At 43.5% G+C, this 19,222-nt stretch overlaps 2 protein-coding genes across 2 annotated transcripts in view; one reads left to right on the forward strand and one right to left on the reverse strand.

Annotated features, from left to right (window-relative positions):
• Positions 1–11,036, reverse strand: part of LOC127007757 (beta-catenin-like protein 1) — a 12,911-nt gene extending 1,875 nt beyond the window's left edge. Inside the window, exons 1-10 of the mRNA XM_050879027.1 lie at positions 10,754–11,036; positions 9,473–9,700; positions 8,851–8,960; positions 8,056–8,227; positions 7,336–7,498; positions 6,184–6,407; positions 5,216–5,364; positions 4,433–4,607; positions 3,604–3,789; positions 2,515–2,701 (exon numbers count right to left, since the gene is read on the reverse strand). Of these exons, the coding sequence (XP_050734984.1) occupies positions 2,515–2,701; positions 3,604–3,789; positions 4,433–4,607; positions 5,216–5,364; positions 6,184–6,407; positions 7,336–7,498; positions 8,056–8,227; positions 8,851–8,960; positions 9,473–9,700; positions 10,754–10,783 (1,624 nt within the window). The 5' untranslated portion in view covers positions 10,784–11,036. The remainder of the gene's footprint in view (positions 1–2,514; positions 2,702–3,603; positions 3,790–4,432; positions 4,608–5,215; positions 5,365–6,183; positions 6,408–7,335; positions 7,499–8,055; positions 8,228–8,850; positions 8,961–9,472; positions 9,701–10,753) is intronic.
• A 210-nt stretch (positions 11,037–11,246) lies between these two features.
• On the forward strand, positions 11,247–16,296 carry LOC127007759 (adrenodoxin-like protein 1, mitochondrial). The gene is made up of 5 exons (XM_050879042.1): positions 11,247–11,667; positions 12,998–13,049; positions 13,563–13,669; positions 14,480–14,620; positions 15,243–16,296. The coding sequence occupies exons 1-5, from the start codon at positions 11,529–11,531 to the stop codon at positions 15,344–15,346; spliced, it is 543 nt and encodes a 180-aa protein (XP_050734999.1). The 5' UTR covers positions 11,247–11,528; the 3' UTR covers positions 15,347–16,296.
• The last annotated feature ends 2,926 nt before the right edge of the window (positions 16,297–19,222 follow it).

Below are 19,222 nucleotides of genomic sequence, written 5' to 3' on the forward strand. Positions count from 1 at the left end.
TCCACATACAATCACTATTACTTTTTTTTCTTGGCATACTCACACCGTACTATTACTAATGATGACGTACTTTATGTTAGATGTAGCCATAATCTTGTAAAAATGGCTCATGGAAAGCTTGTACGGGACGGAGTGTGGCATACTGATGTTTTTGGAAATGATGTCAAGGGAATGGCCAGGGAAGGGAGAGCTTGTATGGTAAGGGTGTTAGTCTACTCTACTTCACTACTACAGCTAAAATAACAATATGTATCTACTGTGATGCATGTAATGGCACAATCAGGGATCATGACCAAATAAATCACTCAAAACCTGACTTACCTGTTAGAAAATATCAATTTTTACCCATTATTTTTCCTCCTCCCTCCCTGCCTGTCCTTCCATTCTTCCAGCCAACATAACTCAACCATTCCTCCACATGCACACACTTTCTTTTTTCCTCTCTAGAGACGATTTTTTTTTACCCTGTTTGGTATAGCAAATTTGGTTCAACTTTGGTTTCCGTAAGCAGCGACGGGCCAAATTTGTGGCTTTACCGTAGCAGCGACAGGCCAAATTTTTGCTCTTTAACCGTGTAGTAGCGACGGGCCAAATTTGTGGCTTTACCATGTAGCAGCAATGGGTCAAATTTGTGCCATGATATAAACCCCCCAAAACAGACGATACATACCTGATCACAAATGCTTTGATATATATTATGAAATGGTTTGAGTGAGGGGTGATTTTTTCTCATTTTTCTCGCTTGGAATGACCATTAAGAAACATGATCCCCGCTGCTACCGGGTTAAATAAGCATCATGGTGGTACAGTAGTTATTTTGATCACACAATGCACACTCACACATTACCCTTCACTTTCCTTTACCCTTTCCTCCCTTTTCGCCATCTCTCTTTCTATTTCAAGCCCATCTTACACAAACCACCTCCCTCCCTCTCCTCCCCTCTCGAAATTGTCTCAACAGAAGCATAACAAAGGTTTAATATCCCAAGGACATGCTTACACATAACTGCGTCTCTCTCTCTCTCTCTCTCTCTCTCTCTCTCTCTCACTCACTCACTCCACCACCTCACCTCACTCACTCCACCACCACCTCACTCACTCACTCCACCACCACCTCACTCCTCACTCTCACTCACCACTCACTCACTCACCACTCACTCACTCACCTCCTCACTCACTCACTCACTCCACCTCACTCCACCTCACTCCACCTCACTCCTCCCACCACCTCCACCTCCACTCACTCCTCACTCCCTCCCTCTCCTCCTCCTCACCACCTCACCTCCACCACCACTCACTCCTCACCTCCTCCCTCACTCACTCACTCACTCCACCTCACTCCTCCTCCTCACTCCCTCCCTCCTCCTCCCTCCTCCCTCCCTCCCTCACTCCCTCCTCACCTCCCTCCTCACTCACCACTCACCTCCTCCTCCACACTCACTCCTCCACTCACTCACCACCTCACTCCTCACTCACTCACTCTCATGATTGCCTTAAAGAAGCATAACAAAAATTTTACATCCCAAGGATACACTTAAGCAAAAAATATAATATATAGAAACCTGATCCCATTCTTCCCTGCCTCCTTACAGACACAACACCATCCCCCCCTCCCTTCCCCTCACACAACCCCCCCCCCCATCCTTCTCTTCCTCCCCTTCCCACACACTCATACGAAACCCCTCCTCCTTCTTTTCCTTCCTTCCAACACACACAGTTTCCCTCAATCCCTTTCTCCCCCTCTCCCTCTCTCTTTTCCTTCCCCTCACAGAAAACCCCCTTCATCCCTCTCCCTCTCTCTCTTTCCTTTCCCTTTCATGACTGACTTAATTAACAGAAGCATTGCAAGGGTTTAACTTCTCAAGGACACACACAAACCTCCTCCATCCCTCTTTTCCTCTTCCTTTTCTCATAAAGCCCCTTCATCCCTCTCTCTCTTACCTCCCTCTCCCCATACATACACAAACCCCTTCATCCCTCTCTTTCCCTCCTATACACTCACCTTCTCTCCCTCTCCCAGTCACACAAAACCCCTCCATCCCTCTCTTCCTCCCCCTCCTATACACTCACTTTCTCTCCCTCTCCCAGTCACACAAAACCCCTCCATCCCTCTCTTCCTCCCCCTCCTATACACTCACTTTCTCTCCCTCTCCCAGTCACACAATACCCCTCCATCCCTCTCTTCCTCCCTCTCCCATACACTCACTTTCTCTCCCTCTCCCAGTCACACAAAACCCCTCCATCCCTCTCTTCCTCCCTCTCCCATACACTCACCTTCTCTCCCTCTCCCAGTCACACAAAACACCTCCATCCCTCCCTAAACACTCACTTTCTCTCCCTCTCCCAGTCACACAATACCCCTCCATCCCTCTCTTCCTCCCCCTTCCATACAAAAACACACACAAACATATAAAAATAAAAACAAAAAATACAATAAAACACTCCATCTCTCTAATTTCTCCCTCCTACAAAATCCCTCCCTCCCTCTCCTCCTCCCCCCCCTCTCCCGCTCACCTCTCATGATGTTCTTGATGGTCTTGACGGAGGCGTTGCGCAGGTTGAGGATCTTGAGCACGCGCCGCTTGATGGAGGGCGGCCCCGTAGAGCACACGTCCAGCATGATGTGGTCCACCAGCTGCAGCGTGAACAAGCCACCATCTAGACGCCGAAGGTACTGCTCGTCCTCGCTAAGGTTCTCTGCCTGGTAACGGGGAAAGAAGGGGTTAGGTTTGTTTTTGTTTTTTTTTTTCTTTGGGGGTAGGGGTTGTTTTTGTCACATGGGGGATAGGAGGTTAGGATGATTTTTTTTTTTTCTTTCCTTGTTGTTTTCATCATGGGATAGTAGTGGTTAAGCTTTTTTCTATCCTTATTTTTTTATTTGCTGATGGGGGACAGTAGAGGTTAAGCTTTTTTTCCCTCCCCTTATTTCTTTTTTTGCTGGTGGGGGATAGGAAATGTTAAGATATTTTTCTCTTATATTTTTTAGGACAGCCTGTTGTTGACTGGTGTGGTATTAAGGTGTTGGTTTTGGTATGATTTAGTTGTAGTGGTTTGGAATTTAGTTAGGTTAGGTTGTTTGGTTTTGGAAGAGGTTATTATTGCTTGGTGTGGTACTCTGACAAGTGAGTAATGTTGGTTGTGATATTGTAATGGTGATGAAGAAAGTAGACATTTAATGATTTGGTGTCAGTAAAAGTTTTGGCAACATGAATGGCATTTTTCTTGTTCTTTATTATTTACTATGCTCTTTATTCTTATTCTTTTATACACCACCAAAGGCTCACGGGCTAATGCCATAGAGATGAGTACCGAGGCTATATGCAGCTTTTTTTTCTTTTTATTACAGCAAAGGAAACTGATAAAGGACCCCCCAAAAAAGAAAACTATAATAAAAAAAAGCCCACAAATCACTGCTCCTATAAAAAAAGAGTGAAGAGGAGTGGCCAAAAGAGAGGTCAATTTCGGGAGGAGAGGTGTCCTGATACTCTCCTCTTGTTGTAGGCATGAGGAAGTACAGATGAAGGAAGCTATAGTGTATGCCCCCTTGATTTACTTTATTCATTCTTCTTCTTCCTCTATGCACTCCCTCCCTCACCCCCCTACCTTGGCCTGTTCCTCCAGAGCGTAGTTAGTGGCGAGGACCTTCTCCAGGTACTTGAAGTGGAGCTCCAGCAGGCGGTCGACCTTCTCGTGGTCATTCTCCGTGAACTTGTTGAGCAGTCGCGTCCTCTGGTTGGGCCGGCAGTTACGGAGCAGCGACACGATGATGGAGATGACGTGCTCCTCGTGCTGGTGGGGGGTGAAGGTGGTGATGAAGGTGGTGGTGATGGGGGTGGGTGGTGTCTCTCTACCCTGCCCACCTTTCTTTCAATCCTTCATACCTTCTACACTCCCTGCCACCTATCCACTTTATTACTTTTCTCTTCCCTATTTTTCTCTTTTTGCTACCCTGTCATAGCACTCCCTGTAACCCAGCCCTAGGTAAAGATTGATTTTAGTACCGTGCCAGTATCTCATTACCTACTTTATGAAACATCACTATCTCTTTATATATCTTTTCTACAAACCTTCAGCAGTCATGGAAACGCTTTCAAAATCCAATTCGAGGACTTTTTTTTTACTCAGCCCAGCCCTATCCTCTTAACTTACTCTTCTTCTCCTTGTTTTCTTCTCTTCCTGATATCCTGTCACAACACACCCTCCCTTCCCTGTCTCACTACACAGCCTCCACCTTTCTCTATCTCCTCCCTTCCTACTACCCTGTTACAAGACTCCCTCCTTCCGCTTTACATAACCTCGTCCCTTCCATTTTCTCACTTCCTGCTCCACTGCACATCTTCCTTCTTCCTCTGCTTCCTCCCTACTGCTTCGTTCCACCTTCCTCGTCACCCCCTCTGTCTCTACCTCCTCCTTGCCGCCCCGCCCTCCTCACCTGATCCTTAGTGAGGCCCTTCTTGCCGTGCTTCCCCGGGGTCTTCATGAACAGCGGGAAGATGGTGCGCAGGCCCAGGATCTCCACGAACTTGTTGCAGTTGTCCGCGCCCTCAGGTCCTGTCAGTGCGTGGTCCAGCACCCTCAGCGCTCCGTTCCGGGACAGCTTCTTCTCTCTGTGGGTAGGGAGTGATGACGATGGTGATATGGATGGTAATGAATAAGATCAGAGGTTCAGTCCTGCTTAAGGCATTGCTGAAGAGGTAAACTCCTCCTCCTGAAATTGACCTCTCTTTTGGCCACTTATTACTTTTGTCTTTGTGGGAACAGCGATTAGCGGGCTATTTTTTTTTTACACCTTTTTCTTTGTTGCCCTTGAGCTGTTTCCTTAGCTGTAAAAAAAAAAGTAATGATGAGAGAAACCAAGATAGTAGACAAGCAAACAGAAATAAGGACAAAAAACTAACTAAATAAATAAAACAGGAAAACATAGAAGACATAAAAACGGAGAAGGAAAGAAAGAAATAGGAAAGCAAAATAAACATAAAAAACAAAACAGAGAAAACGAAAAGTGAAAAGAAGAAGAGAAAAAGAAGACTTATCTGAGAATCCTCCATTACCACCATCACTGCTGCCTCTCACCCTTTCCTTCTCTACCTCCTCCTCTTTTTCTCCTCCTTCCCTCTGTCTCCTCTCATCCCCCTGTATGCTCTCCCCTTTACAGCACATTACCCACCAACTGCTTTCTCCACTTCACTCTGCTCTCCCTCCCTCCCTGCCTCACCTCAGCATAAGGTTCATGAGCTGCAGCCCCTCGCCCTTAAGGAAGAGCTCCCTGTTGTTGTTGAGCATGAGGCAGGCACAGAGGGTGTCAAACAGGTTCTCCATCATCTCCTGCTCCTCACTGGTAGCCGGGTCGTGACGCTTGAACACCTGGGGGAAAAAATGAAGGGTGATGAAGGATGGTGATGTTAGGAATGAAGGGGAAATAAAGTGATGTTTGTATACCTGATAAGAAAAGGGAGAATAAGATTTACAACAAAAAACAAGGACAGAGAATGAAACAATCTATTGAAAGGGAAAAAGACCTACAATAAAACAACAAAAATGAAAGAAAATAAAACAGTATAGGGCAGGGAAAGGGAAAATCAACAGACATACAACAATAACAACAAAACAAACAAAAAGAAAAAGCAGTGAATAAGTCTACGATGGGACGTGGGAAAAGGGGATTTAAGACATAAACAAATAACAAAAAAAGACAGGGAACAAAAATAATCCATGGGGCAGGGAAAGAGAGAATTAAGACAAACAAAAAACAAAAAAGACAGGGAACAAAAATAATCCATGGGGCAGGGTAAGAGAGAATTAAGACAAACAAAAAACAAAAAAAACAGGGAACAAAAATAATCCATGGGGCAGGGTAAGAGAGAATTAAGACATAAACAAAAAACAAAAAAGACAGGGAACAAAAATAATCCATGGGGCAGGGTAAGAGAGAATTAAGACATAAACAAAAAACAAAAAAGACAGGGAACAAAAATAATCCATGGGGCAGGGTAAGAGAGAATTAAGACATAAACAAAAAACAAAAAAGACAGGGAACAAAAATAATCCATGGGGCAGGGAAAGGGAGAAATAACAGACATCAGCAAAAAAACAAAAAAGACAGGGAACAAAAATAATCCATGGGGTAGGAAAAGAGGGAATCAACAAACATATAACACAAACAACAAACAAAGATCAACCCACGGCCAGCTGCTGCAGAAGGACATCAATCCCGTCAATCTCCCCGAGGAGGCGGCGGTTCTCCTCGCTGTTCTGGATGCAAATAGCGAGGATCTCCGAGGCGTAGAGCTTGTTGGCGTCGAAGGGCAGCTTGGCACGGAGGCGCTTGAGGAGCCACGCCAGCAGACCACCAGGACCCGCCTCCGTGCACATCTCCGGTCGCACCTCCGCCAGGTTCTCGATAATGCCTGTGAGGGGTGAGGGATGTAGGGTGGTGATGGCTGGCGATGGTGGGTGAGAGGTGATGAGTGGTGATGGAAGGTGATAATGGAGGGTGAAGGATGGTGGTGAAGGAGAGTGGTGAAGAAAGATGGTAAAGGATGGTGGTGGTGGAGGGAGTGAAGGTGAAATGGTGAAGGAAGACAACAATAACACTGATGATGAAAAAGAGAATGTCGTGAAGAAAGATGGTGAAGGAGTGATGGTGAAGAATGGTGATGATGGAGGGAGTGAAGGTGCAGTAGTGAAGGAGGACAGTAAAAGAAGAAAACAACAATAGTGATTTTTTTTTTTTTTTTTTTTTTTTTTTTTTTTTTTTTTACAGCAAAGGAGACAGCACAGGGGCACGAAAAAAAGGAAACAATAAAAAAAAAAGCCCGCTACTCACTGCTCCTGTATGATGATGAAAAAGAGGAGGAAGAGGAAGGGAAGGCAAGTAATAATAATAATAATGATTACAATGATAAGGATAACAAGGAGATAGACAAGTGATAATGCAGACAAGATAATGAATGATAATGATAAGTGATAATGCAGACAAGATAATGAATGATAATAATAACACTAAAAATACAGTATCACCATAACCAGCCCTTTTCACCTTCTTCTTATACCTTAAAAACATAATAGTCCTGGACGCTGATATTATTTCTACTCATCCCTTGCTCCCATTTTCTTTACTATACCAATAAAAACAAATAAATAAAACACCCATTTCCTTTACTATACCAATAAAAAACAGACAAATAAAACAAAGTGACAAAACAATGAAAACAAATAAAACAAAATGACAAGTGCAAAAAAAAAAATGTTCCCTTTACTTAAAAAAAAAAAAAAAAAAAAAAAAAAATATTACTGAAAACACCTATTACCACCACCACTACCACCATCACCCACCTAAAGAGTTGTGAACCCCATCCGCCTCCGCCTTGTGTGTCTCGTCCATCCGCTGGAGGTTGTGGACCAGGATAGTGACCACCTGACCGTCCAGCAGGGCCTCCACCAACGCCTCCGCTCCCCCGCTCTCGTCCTCCTCCTGCTCCTCCACCTCCGTCATCTCCTGTGGCAGTGGAGGTTAGGGAGAGGGTGAGTCATAGAGAAAAAACAGGTTCAGTTATCCTTAAAATTATCATCCGTTTCATAGATTGACTGAAAGAAAATTAAATAGATAGTTTGGTTATCCTTAAAATTATCGTCCATTTCATAGATTGACTGAAAGAAAATTAAATAGATAGTTTGGTTATCCTTAAAATTATCGTCCGTTTCATAGATTGACTGAAAGAAAACTAAATAAAGAGAAAATCAAATAGACTGACGGAAACACTTGACTTTTATTTTATCTTTCAATTTTCTTTATCTCTTTTTCATACTTTTCTTCAATTTCCCTCTTTTCTTTAGTTTTTTTTTCTTTTTTCCTTCTCATTGTCATCATTTTTGGCACTGTTTCCCTCCTCTTCTCTTTCTTCCTCATTATCTTTCGTTTTCATTGCTTTCTTTATCCACCCAACCCCAAGAGGGATTTTTTGTATCTTTTGTTCCTTTCTTTACCCTTGAGCTACCTCTTCCAATAAAAAGAATAAATATATAAACAAAACAAGTCAAAACGCATCAGCCCACCTGCAGCAAATCCACCACGGCGATGGATATGTCGGTGTTGTCGTGGGAGAGGAGGGAGAGCAGCGTCTTGACAGTGCCGAGCTCCACCAGCGCCGGGTAGAGCTCCGGCACGGTGGCCACAACATGCAGCTCCTCCACCGCCTCGTTCAGTTCGATCTCCGACTCCATGAACCTGTGGAGTTATAGAGGAGTTGGTGGTTGTGGTGGTGATGGTGGAGTGGTGGTGTGATGGAATGATGGTGTAGGTGGTGTGATGGTAAGAGTTAGTGTTGGTGGAGTGACGGAAGTTGGTGGAGTAATGGAGTTGGTGTGGGGGAGTGATGATGGTGTGAGTGGTGGAGTTAGTGGTGTGGTGAAGTGATGGAGTAACCGAGATGGAGTGAAGTGTTGGTGGTTTAGAGAGGGAATGAGAGAGAAGTGAATGACTGATTGATGGATTGATTGAGTGAATTAAAGGATGACTGAATAAGGCTGAATAAATGCATAAATAATTGTTACTGAATCCATGTTTGAATGAATGAATAATAATGACTAACACCAACATATAAGCTAAAAATTTATATAGCACAAAAATATAGGTGGTTGTGGAATAGGGAAGGAGAGAAAGAGAATGGGAAGGTGAATTAATGATTGAATGAATGCATAATGAAGGCCAGCATGAATTTATGAACCAAAAATTGTTATATAGCAGATAATAAAGTGAAAACCAATACATGAATGAATATAATGAATATCTCTCTCTCTCTCTCTCTCTCTCTCTCTCTCTCTCTCTCTCTCTCTCTCTCTCCGACATACTTCCGTGGGTCATCCGGGAACTTGATTCTCAGCTCCTGGTTCTTGAGCACTCTCTTCTCAAAGCTGAGGATCATCTTCTTCAGCTTGACCTCATCCATTGGGCCGTCCGCCTTACCCAGGAACAAAGGGAAAGAGGGAAGAGGAGGAACAGCAATATTAACGGTCAGGGTAATCCATGTATTTGGCAGGATGATAGTGGTAGGAGGGAATAATGACACTGATACCATAATAATCCATTTTATGAGGGACAGCAAGGAGCAGGATAAAAAATAAATGTAAAAAAAAAAAGGGACAGTGGGTGGAGTACATACTTGGAAGGTAGCATAAGTAAATCATCTGACTAACAATGAATATTTTAAAAAGAACATTCTTAACTGTAGGATGAAGGAGGGGGCAGTGAATCATGGTGCTATAAATGGAGGGCAGAAAAAAGTGAAACGTGTTATCAATTGTCATATGTGATACTTCATCTATTATCATTTCACACTTTAAACTATTCCCAAAGTGCTAAAGGTGTCAAAAGATATTACAGATAATATAGACTGATAAGAGAGATTGACCAGCCTATGACTTGCAGATAAAACAAAACAGTAAATCACCACACACACACACACACACTCACTTCTTCGGGGTCCTCCTGCTCATCAAGTTGCTGCAGCTTCTCCTCCACAATCTGGCGTGTCTTAGCTGAGGGCACTGGCAGCTGGTGGTGGTGGTGGTGGTGGTTCGGTGGCGGAGGCAGCCCCGTGTGGCCCCCCAGCCCCCTCATCTCCAGGCGACTCCTCTTCCTGCCCGGACGCTCCCGCTCCTCCTCCTCCTCCTCTGGCCCGCGCTTCACCGCCATCTCCGGCTAACAGTGAAGAGAGACAAGGAAAGGTAAATATATATGAAAGCAAGACTTAAAATTATAGATTACATCAAAATTATTTGTAATAGTTAATCTTTTTTTATGCATGTGTTATACCTGTTTAACTATTCAAGCATTATGGTAATATAGTGAAGTTTCAGACCATTATTCCAAAGGTGATTTTTACCTGCAAAAATCTCTATACGGTACCATTATTTTAACCCTTTCGAACCCCATGAATAGGTACTGCAAATGAATGTCAAAAATTTTCTGAAAATTTGTCAAAATTTCAGTCATTACTTGACGTTAAGTGGCTGATAATTATTTCAAAATTTGATAAGTTGGATTACTTTTTTTTATATATGATTTTCCTTTATTCCTCACCAAAGCAAGGAAGGTGGGAGGGGGAAAACTAAGCATTTCTAGGGGAAATGCATGTTAGATTATATAAAACATATAAATGCATCAGAGAAAAAATTGTCTACGTGGTTAAACACACACTGGTCCTAAACTTCAGTGTTACCGGCAACACAATCAACATCTATAAATTAAAGTATCACACAGCTCAGCCCTAGAACATCCTCCAAACCTTCTCAGATCCCCACAGCAATATAGTTAGTTAGTTAGTTAGTTTATTGACAAACTTACAAAAGTATTAAATACATAAACAAGGTACGGTACATCAAATTATAAAAGTTTGTCCATTCTCAGTTTCTAAATTTCACGGCTGTCTGTCTATCCATCACCATTTTATCCATTAAAATAATCACTCAAATACAAAAAAGGACAAAAAAAAAATCACGAAGCACAAGATTCAGAAAATAAAAGAAAAAAAACTTAAAACCTCTAACAACTCTTAATTGCACTTAACCTGTCAAACAAAAAAATACAAGACATTATAAAATAGTTCCAATAATCCATAAGAATTAGTAAAAAAAAAAAAATTAAATAAATAAAAGACAGCAGGCCGCCCCCCTTGCATTGAGTGTCCCCTGACCCTCGGCCGCCCCTAGACAACAAACCCAGGATTCCTTAAACTCCCTGCCACCGACGCACCTTGAAGGACAGCAGCTCCCCGACGTCCATGGTGCCTCGGTACTAACAGCGTAGGGTGCGTGTGTGTGTGTGTGTGTGCCGGCCAGCCCAGCCTCGGCCCCCCTCCCGCCGCCGCCCTCACTCAGCACGGGGGACCAGCACAGCCTCAGCAGGTCAGCACTACACTCAAAGGCTCTGTGCTGAGTCGTGGGATGGATAAACACGCCGGAAAAGGCTTATAAGTGCCGCCGCCAGACGCTCGCCTCCACCATAACAAACTGACATTCACAAGTGACAAGTGAAATATTCATGATTTGGCACTACTTTAGATTGACCGTTTTAACCCTTGTTATTCATCATTTTATTTACATCATTTTTTTTTAGACAGAGATAGTCAAGCATGGATACTTAAAATTAGGAATAATACAAATGAAGCACGACAGTTCCCTCATTTTATTTTCTTATTGCCCTCTAGGGGGAGCCCGGCAGGTACTGCCCTCCTCCCTTATTGTACAGTCACCAATAAACTATTACTACTACTACAAACTACTACTACTACGAGAAAAAAATACTTCAAATCCTCCCTTGTACAGTCAATAAACTATTACTACTACTACTACTTATTCTGAATCTATATATAAGCCCTTGTCATTGATTATTTTATTCATAACCTGTTTTCTAGGCGGCTAAACATACTCAGACATGGATACTTAGGAGAAAACAATATAAACACGGCAGACACGAACGCGAGAATCCGTCTTGTGGTGAACGTCAACAAACCTCCTGACCTCCCGGCATGGCGCGCTCCCTGGCCGTGCGGGGCGCCGGGCTGTGTGTGGCGGCCCTCACGCGCGGTCGCCTTCCCGCCAGGACCTACGCCATCCTGCCGCGGCCGCAGAGGAGGCTGGTGCAGCGCTGCCTCACGACCACGCCAGGTGAGCCGCGCTGGGAGGGGCGGCGAGGGGGGCCCTGGGCTGACTGGATTACTTAAGGATTATATATATTATTTAGAGGCCGAGACTTTTTTTTTTTTACAGCAAAAGAAGCAGCTCAAGGGGAAAAAAATGAAAAAGAGCCTGATATTCACTGCTCCCATACAAGAGTAAAGAGAAGTGATCTCAAAAGAGAGGCCAATTTCTGGAGGGGTATTATCAAACTGGTATTATTAAACACTTCAGGTTCTTGTTATGACTATTTATAAGGCCAATGAGGAGCCACGTCGGGTTGTCATGAATGTTTTTCCCGTTCACTGTGTGGAAGACTTGCAGAACTACCGCCAGGGTCATGGTGCGATAGTGTATTGCAGTGAGGAAAGTCAGGTTATACAGTACCATTGAAAAGCAAAGTGTGTGAATAAACAAAAGAGAGGACCAAGAGGAGGAGGACCTAAGAAGCGATACAAAGTGTTACATGTCAAAAGAAGAAAAATTAAACCACCCATGGAAACCCTGGCAACTTCCACAAGAGCCTAATTAAATATATTTAGGTTTATATGGAGATTTACTATGCGCCTCCAATATTACCCCCACGAGAATAATAACCTTTCCAAGGTCTCACATACTGTTGTACTTCTCTAGTTTTACCGGCGCATACATCCCCCCTGACCCTGACCCGTTAGAGGTCAGGTTATGTAAAGTTCAGTTCGAGTAGTTTAAATATGCTCCTCCACCCACAAACCCCGATTTCCCACAGGTCCCCCAAGTTCATTAGGGGAAGGGGATTAGGCCTTTTTCTTTACTTTTAAGTACTTGCACCCTCATATTATGGTTGAGGGACATGTATTTTGTCCCTTAACTATAATATGGAGGCGTAATATCGTATTTTGGAGGCGCGGAGTCAGTCTCCACAATTACCTATATTTACTAAGGGTCTGAAGAGTTCAATAAAATGGACCCAAGATACAGTCATGTTGGTCCATCATTCCTTTCCAGTCCATTGTCCTTCTTTAGGTCCAGGATAGTTTGAGCCTGCCCTGTTGAGGTGTGTGTAGTGACCAGCAGCCTTGCTCGACACATTAACCCTTAGGCAGCGGTGAAAGTATATACAATGCAGACGGTCCAAAATTCAGTCAGTAAGTTTTGTATGGCAGAAATATAACAACACTTCCAGATTGCGGTAGAATCTATACATAGACAATAGTTTAAATATATTTATGCTACGGTCCTAAGGTCAGCAGTGACTGTATATTGACGGTTCATTTTTTGGGGAGCTACTCTTCAAATACTGCTGCCGTCTAAGAGTTAACACATACTCCTCCCATTTCAGGTCTTCAGACTGGCGAGTACGAATGGCAGGACCCCAAGTCAGAGGAGGAAGTGTGAGTGATTATAGGCATGGCAACATCCTTAACACTGATGCAACTATAATATCATTGAATTTGATTACTTAGTGATTATTCGGAGGCCAAGACTGGTATTATCAAACGCTTCAGGTTCTTCTTATGATTATTTATAAGGCCAGAGAGGAACCACATTAGTTAAAATTGGTATGTTGCAATGTAAAGATAAATGTGGTTCTTCTGTAATTGAACTTGCTTTTCCTGCAGCATTATAGAAAATTACATTATGCAACTTCTGATTGTTATTTAAGTTAATATTAATTGAGAGCAGAATCTTTATCATGCCTTAATGGATGAAACTTCTACTGCTACTTTTATTTCTGTTACTACTACTATTTTCTCTACTACTACTACTACCACTACTACTATTTGCTCTACTACTACATTTTCTCCTATTACCGCTACTTTACTACTACTTCCACAACTACCGCCATAACTTTTGTCCCCCTAAATAACCCATCTCCATCACCTAACACACCTTTGTCTCGGCAGCGTCAACATAACCTTCATCGACCGCAGCGGCAAAAAGATCCCCGTTCGCGGCAAGATTGGGGACAACGTGATGTACTTGGCCCACCGCTACGACATTGAGCTGGAAGGTATGCCAAGAGAGAGAGACTTTTACTGATATCCTTACCCACGTGTTTCATTGGTGACTTTAACCAGAATGAGAATATTTTGGAAGGGGTCTGTCAGGTAAATTTCATATTAGTCTTGTTTTCTTAATGACTGCTCTCCATTCTGCTCTATCTTTTGTAGCTTCTGTTTAGGCCCAGAATTTTTACGTCACAGCATTACTTTTCATCCTTTCTTTAGTCCATCTTAACAACTTACTGGCAAAAATTGAAAACCCTAAGTACGTATAATTATGAAGCCCTGAAGTAAACTATTGAATCTGGGCCTTTACTCTCTGTCCTTCCTATTCATCCTTTCCTTAGTCTATCATAACAACTTTGCTGTCCATGAAAACCCTTACAAATATAGAACTCCAAAGTAAACTATAGTATCTGCACCTTTAAGGGACTATTACACTGGGCAAATTTTCTGTGGATCTTCAGTCAAACCACAATTTCCGCTGGTGTGGTTCTCATATTTCCGGGGTTTTCTGACATGTCCACGATCTTCCAAAGCTACGGTAGAGTTCCTTGAATGACGGCGGTATTACTCACCATCATCAGCAGCAGCAATACCAAGAAACAAATGAGAACCACGCCAGCGGAAATCGTGGTTTGACTGAAGATCCACGGAAAATTTGCCCAGTGTAATAGCCCCTTAATTATCCTCCAGACCACCTTTTCATCAGTTATCTTACCAACTTGACTGCCCTTGAAAACCCATATGTATGTAATTAAAGCCCCAGAGTAAAGTATTATATCCATGCCTTTACCCTTTGTTCCTCTGTGTGTCAGGTGCGTGCGAGGCCTCCCTGGCGTGCAGCACTTGTCACGTGTATGTGGATAAAGACTACACTGATTGCCTGTCCGAGCCTGTGGAGGAGGAGGAGGACATGCTGGACCTCGCTGTCTTCCTCAAGGACAATTCCAGACTGGGTGAGGATGCCTGTTGGTCCTTGAACTATGCTAAGATCCTATTCTCAGATGCTTTTGGCTCTCATAACAAATATATCTAGCAACCTTTAAGGAGATTCTTCTCATTAGTATTTGTCACATTCATAGTGCATAAGCCTTGTCATACTATCACGAGGCTCATAAGTCTTTTTTTCTACACTTTCTTTTTGTTCCCATTGAGTTGCTTCCTGTGCTGTAAAAAAAAAAAAAAAAAATCTACCTGTGGAAATGCCCAGAACTTCTACAAAAGAAAACCTTATCAAATATGGGTGTAGAAGGCCAATATTCTCAAACATTTCAAGGTACCTGGAGGTAAACTTTGGTAACCTTAATGTAACACTGGTCCTGTATCCCACAAGCTCAAGGACTAATGCGATGGATATTAACACCAAAGCCATGTGCAGTTAAAGCATATGCCCCAAACTTTACCTGAACATTCCTCTCCCTGTCTTTCCCTGTAATGTCCTGTGCTGAACCCTCCCTTTCCTTCCTACTGTCTCTTGTTCCCTGTATTGTCCTGTGCTGAACCCTCCCTTTCCTTCTTACTGTCTCTTGTTCCCTGTATTGTCCTGTGCTGAACCCTCCCTTTCCTTCCACCCCCCAGGCTGCCAGATCATCCTCACCAAAGAGCTTGATGGCATGACCCTCACACTGCCTAAGGCCACGCGGAACTTCTACGTCGACGGCCACGTACCCAAGCCCCACTGAGCTGCTGCGCCCACCACAGCTCCACTAACTCGGGTAGTTGTGTATCATCACCAGCAGGAAGAGCAAGTGAGGAACAGAAATTTGGTACATGGTCTCCTTTACTCGTCTTCCTGTGGTCAAGGGCAGCTATGTATATTCTTCTTTATTATAATTGGTGCCAGCCAACTATATAGTCCGTTCACTTAAGTCTGACCTAAGCTGACAACATAAACCTAAGCGTGTTCGTAAGCACAGTGCAGATTAGCAGAGAGTGTTGCGTGAGATAAACACAAACAGAGGTTAAAGAAAACTTGGAAGCCATAGCAATAGCCAATCAGCACTCGGCTTGTAAACACACTTAGGTTTATGTTGTCAGCCTGGGTTGGACTTAAGTGAACAGACTTTAGTCCCCTATGCTCTGCCACCCCCTCCCCCATCACCAACTCCTTGAAGCTCTGCCCCCTCCGTCACCCTCTACCCAGTCTGCCTAGCCCAAACCCCTCTCCCTCATCCCCTTCCCAGTTCGTGAGCCCGGTCTCCTCTCTCATCTACCCATTTCTTAAGCCCTCTCCCCCTCCCTTACCTTCTACCCTAATCCTTAACTCTTGCCCATCTACCTCACTCCCTACTTATTATCTTACTATCAACTATAACTTTGGTCTCATTTCACATCAGTTATTAAGAGATCAATATTTTGTGGTTCATGTAATATTTTTCTACCAGACAGAAGAATTAACCTTAGCCAAACGGTGATGACTCCAGGCAGAGGGAAGGGCTTAGGAGACTAGTTGGCTGGTGGTGGCAGCCCTACCTCTGTGTTGTGGGTCCTCCATCGGGCTGCTCTTGTGGGTGCTGGTGGAAGGGTTTCATCTCACGCCGTCATGAGGCGCAATATTGATCTGACGAGACAGAATGACTCACGGTTTTCCTCAATGATTTTTTTTTTATTTATTTTTTTTTATTTTTTTTTTTTTTTATGAACGCATTATTCTAACTCATCTTACAGTGATACACCTGAACAAAAAGATCTATTGGGAAATGTTGTAAATACTATCCATTATTTGCTGTTGTTGTTGTTACCGCTGGGGCGATGACATCCTGGTACTGTGAAGACTTTGTCTACCTAAATATATTTATTATAGTCACCGTACACTAGATTGGTCCAGAAGCCCCCCCCCCCCCTCCCCTCCACCTCTTCCAAAGCTGCAAGAGCTGATTGGTTGGATGAAAGGAGGGTGGAGTTAGGTATCAATGTTACAATGGGGGGAGGGGGATGTAGCTTTATTTCTAGTTGTGGAACTAATTGCCAGGCAACTTTAATGGCGGCTTAAGCACATGCTCCAGCATGCCATTACTTTTCCATATTCCTGAAAACATTTCCGTCTTCTGCAACCAAATCTCTAGATGTAATTACTTTCTTGTAACAGACTTTTACACTTGGCTAACATGCTCTTATTTCTTTTGACACTTGTCCCTATGACTTCCCCCAAAAAGTGTCCACATTTCCAGAAATTATTAAAGAGCAATGTTAGTAGTAATCACTGAAAACATGAGCTACGTGTCCATAATGAGAAGGAATATATACAATAATGCTTTATGAAATACAACAAGTCTTACCATTCTTTAGAGAGGCTGCCATTTGAAATAAGAGTCAAGGCTCTGGTGACATACTCTGCCAGCCCACATTATGTGGCTCATTACTGCTGGTGTTCCCATCATCTTCCTGTACTCCTCCATGTGTTCAGGCTTGATTGACCCAAGATATTTGGATGTTTTTGACAAAGTTAATTTCTGGCTTGACTTGAGGTCATACTTGCAGGCTGCAGAAACTTCTTGGTAGGATGGGGCTCCATGTCTCACAGCATCACAGCCAGAATGCGAGGGAGGGGGCAAGGCTTCTGGGCCAACGTAGTGTGCCGTGACTCTAGATGTTGTTACTAAACCCGTGCTGAATGAAGCTTTAACGGAGATTTACAAATATCTCCACGTGTACATTTTCGTAAATGTTTCTCAGACGACGGTTTTATTTGTATACGTCAGTAATACTGTAAGTCAGTGTCCCAATATTTGTTTGTGTTTGTAACGACTGTAAACTCAACTGACCGTAGTGCCTTCAATGAGTGATGTACATAAGAAAACAAATGCACTAGAAAGACAGCTCCCCTTAATGAACAATGCATATAAGACTTAACTGAAACTGTTAATTAGATAAGGGAAAGCTTTTGCCTCCCACACTCCTTGGATTTATGATTGCAATAGGGAGTGAAAACAAAAGATGTGTATTTGTGTCCAGATCTTAGCCAGACATTCTGTAGTACTGGAATAAATTTATGTAGAAATTGTGTGTTACAGTGTGCAGGGGAAGGGAGGGGAGGAGGAGGGGGTTGTGGTGTGGTGGAGTAAAGGTGAGTCACGGCATGTCAGATAAATAAGCCGCAATGATTCTTTTACCTGAGCAAGTGGTGTACATGCCACTAATTTCGTCACACCTCTAAATGCAGCATCTGTCAGTCATGTTCATCAATGTCAGCTGTTCTGCAGACTTTGTGGATATCAGGCAGTGTGTAGTGTGATGGTGCTGTGTTCCAAGACTTGAGCAGCAGAATGATGTAAATATCTGACACACGCACACATTCACACAGTTGTCACGGCTGAAACTAAGGGATACAATACTTATTAGTACCCCATACCTACCATCCATGCCCTTCCCTTGCTGTCCTTGCCCAGTCCTCCCCTCCCTGTTCTACTCAACCATACCTTGTCTTCCCTTCCCTGCTCTATCCGACCCTGACCTTACCTGCCCTATCCTCTCTCTTACCCTGTTCAACCCTACCCTGCCCTGCCCTATCGAGTACTCCCTTTACCAGTTCATCCTTACCCTGCCCTCCCCTGTCCTCCCATTCCTTGTTCAACCTTCCCCTGCCCTGCCCTGTTTTCCCATTCCTTGTCCAACCCTACCCTGCCTGCCCCTGTCCTACCCTGCCCCAATCACTTCACTGGCTTGTCCTACTGATGGCCACTCCCTTGGCTTCATGCTTTGAGTGGTGACAGATGCCTGTAAAAACACCACGCTCACTCATACAAAAGCTAGTTTAGTGTACTTAAACAAAAGACTAGAGACAATAAAATAGAGTAATACATGCTAATCACAATTCCTTTTCCTCTCCTGAATAGATATGTCAAAGTGGTAGAATGTTTGATTAAGCAGTACACGTTATAACCTTTAATCAACTGCTTAGTGTGTTACGTTTATCTGTTGAGAATGGAAAGTTGAACCCCAGACTCAGAATTACTGGACCTCTCGGATGATAAATAAGGAGAGTCGAAGTTCTTGAGTTGGGGTGACGATGAAGTAGAAATGACAAGCTGATATGTTTTGGAGGACAGACCTTGACACTTAAAAACAGTTCTAGAATATATAAAACTTCATGGCCAATGGGAAACTTGAGTAGAAGTTGGTGACCATGCAGCAGAAATTTTCACCTTATGTGTTTTGTGGGGTAGACTTTGGAGCTTATGAAGAGTTCTAGAAAACAAAACTCTATGGCCAAGAGGAGCTGCGTAGAAGAGGTGACGTGCAGCAGAAATGACAAGCAGATGTATGGAGGTGACCAGAATGTCCAGCTGATGAGTTTTGGGCGACAGACTGTGAAAACACAACTTGGCTGAATTTCGCGAGGGACTGAACCTTACGAACTGTACTTTGAGGGGATAAATGTTGGCTCTTAACATGGTAAGCTATTGACCCCTCCGCTGTGATTGGCACGGATTTCGCCTTCACTGGTAGCCTGGTAACAAACATATACTCCCAGGTTTTTCTCTACCTCTGTGGTGGATAGTGGAGTGTTTCCCATGTGGAATTGGTATGCTGGATTTCCCCTCCCAAGGTGCATGACG

This window comes from Eriocheir sinensis, chromosome 36 (genome assembly GCF_024679095.1).
Source record: "Eriocheir sinensis breed Jianghai 21 chromosome 36, ASM2467909v1, whole genome shotgun sequence".
In the NCBI taxonomy this organism is placed as follows: domain Eukaryota; kingdom Metazoa; phylum Arthropoda; class Malacostraca; order Decapoda; family Varunidae; genus Eriocheir; species Eriocheir sinensis.

Excerpts from the sequence above, each read along its gene's own strand:
- LOC127007759 (XM_050879042.1), top strand. The coding sequence starts at position 11,529 with ATGGCGCGCTCCCTGGCCGTGCGGGGCGCCGGGCTGTGTGTGGCGGCC. Across the intron at positions 13,050-13,562 it reads CCCAAGTCAGAGGAGGAAGT|CGTCAACATAACCTTCATCG; the intron begins GTGAGTGATTAT and ends TTGTCTCGGCAG. Across the intron at positions 14,621-15,242 it reads CAAGGACAATTCCAGACTGG|GCTGCCAGATCATCCTCACC; the intron begins GTGAGGATGCCT and ends TCCACCCCCCAG.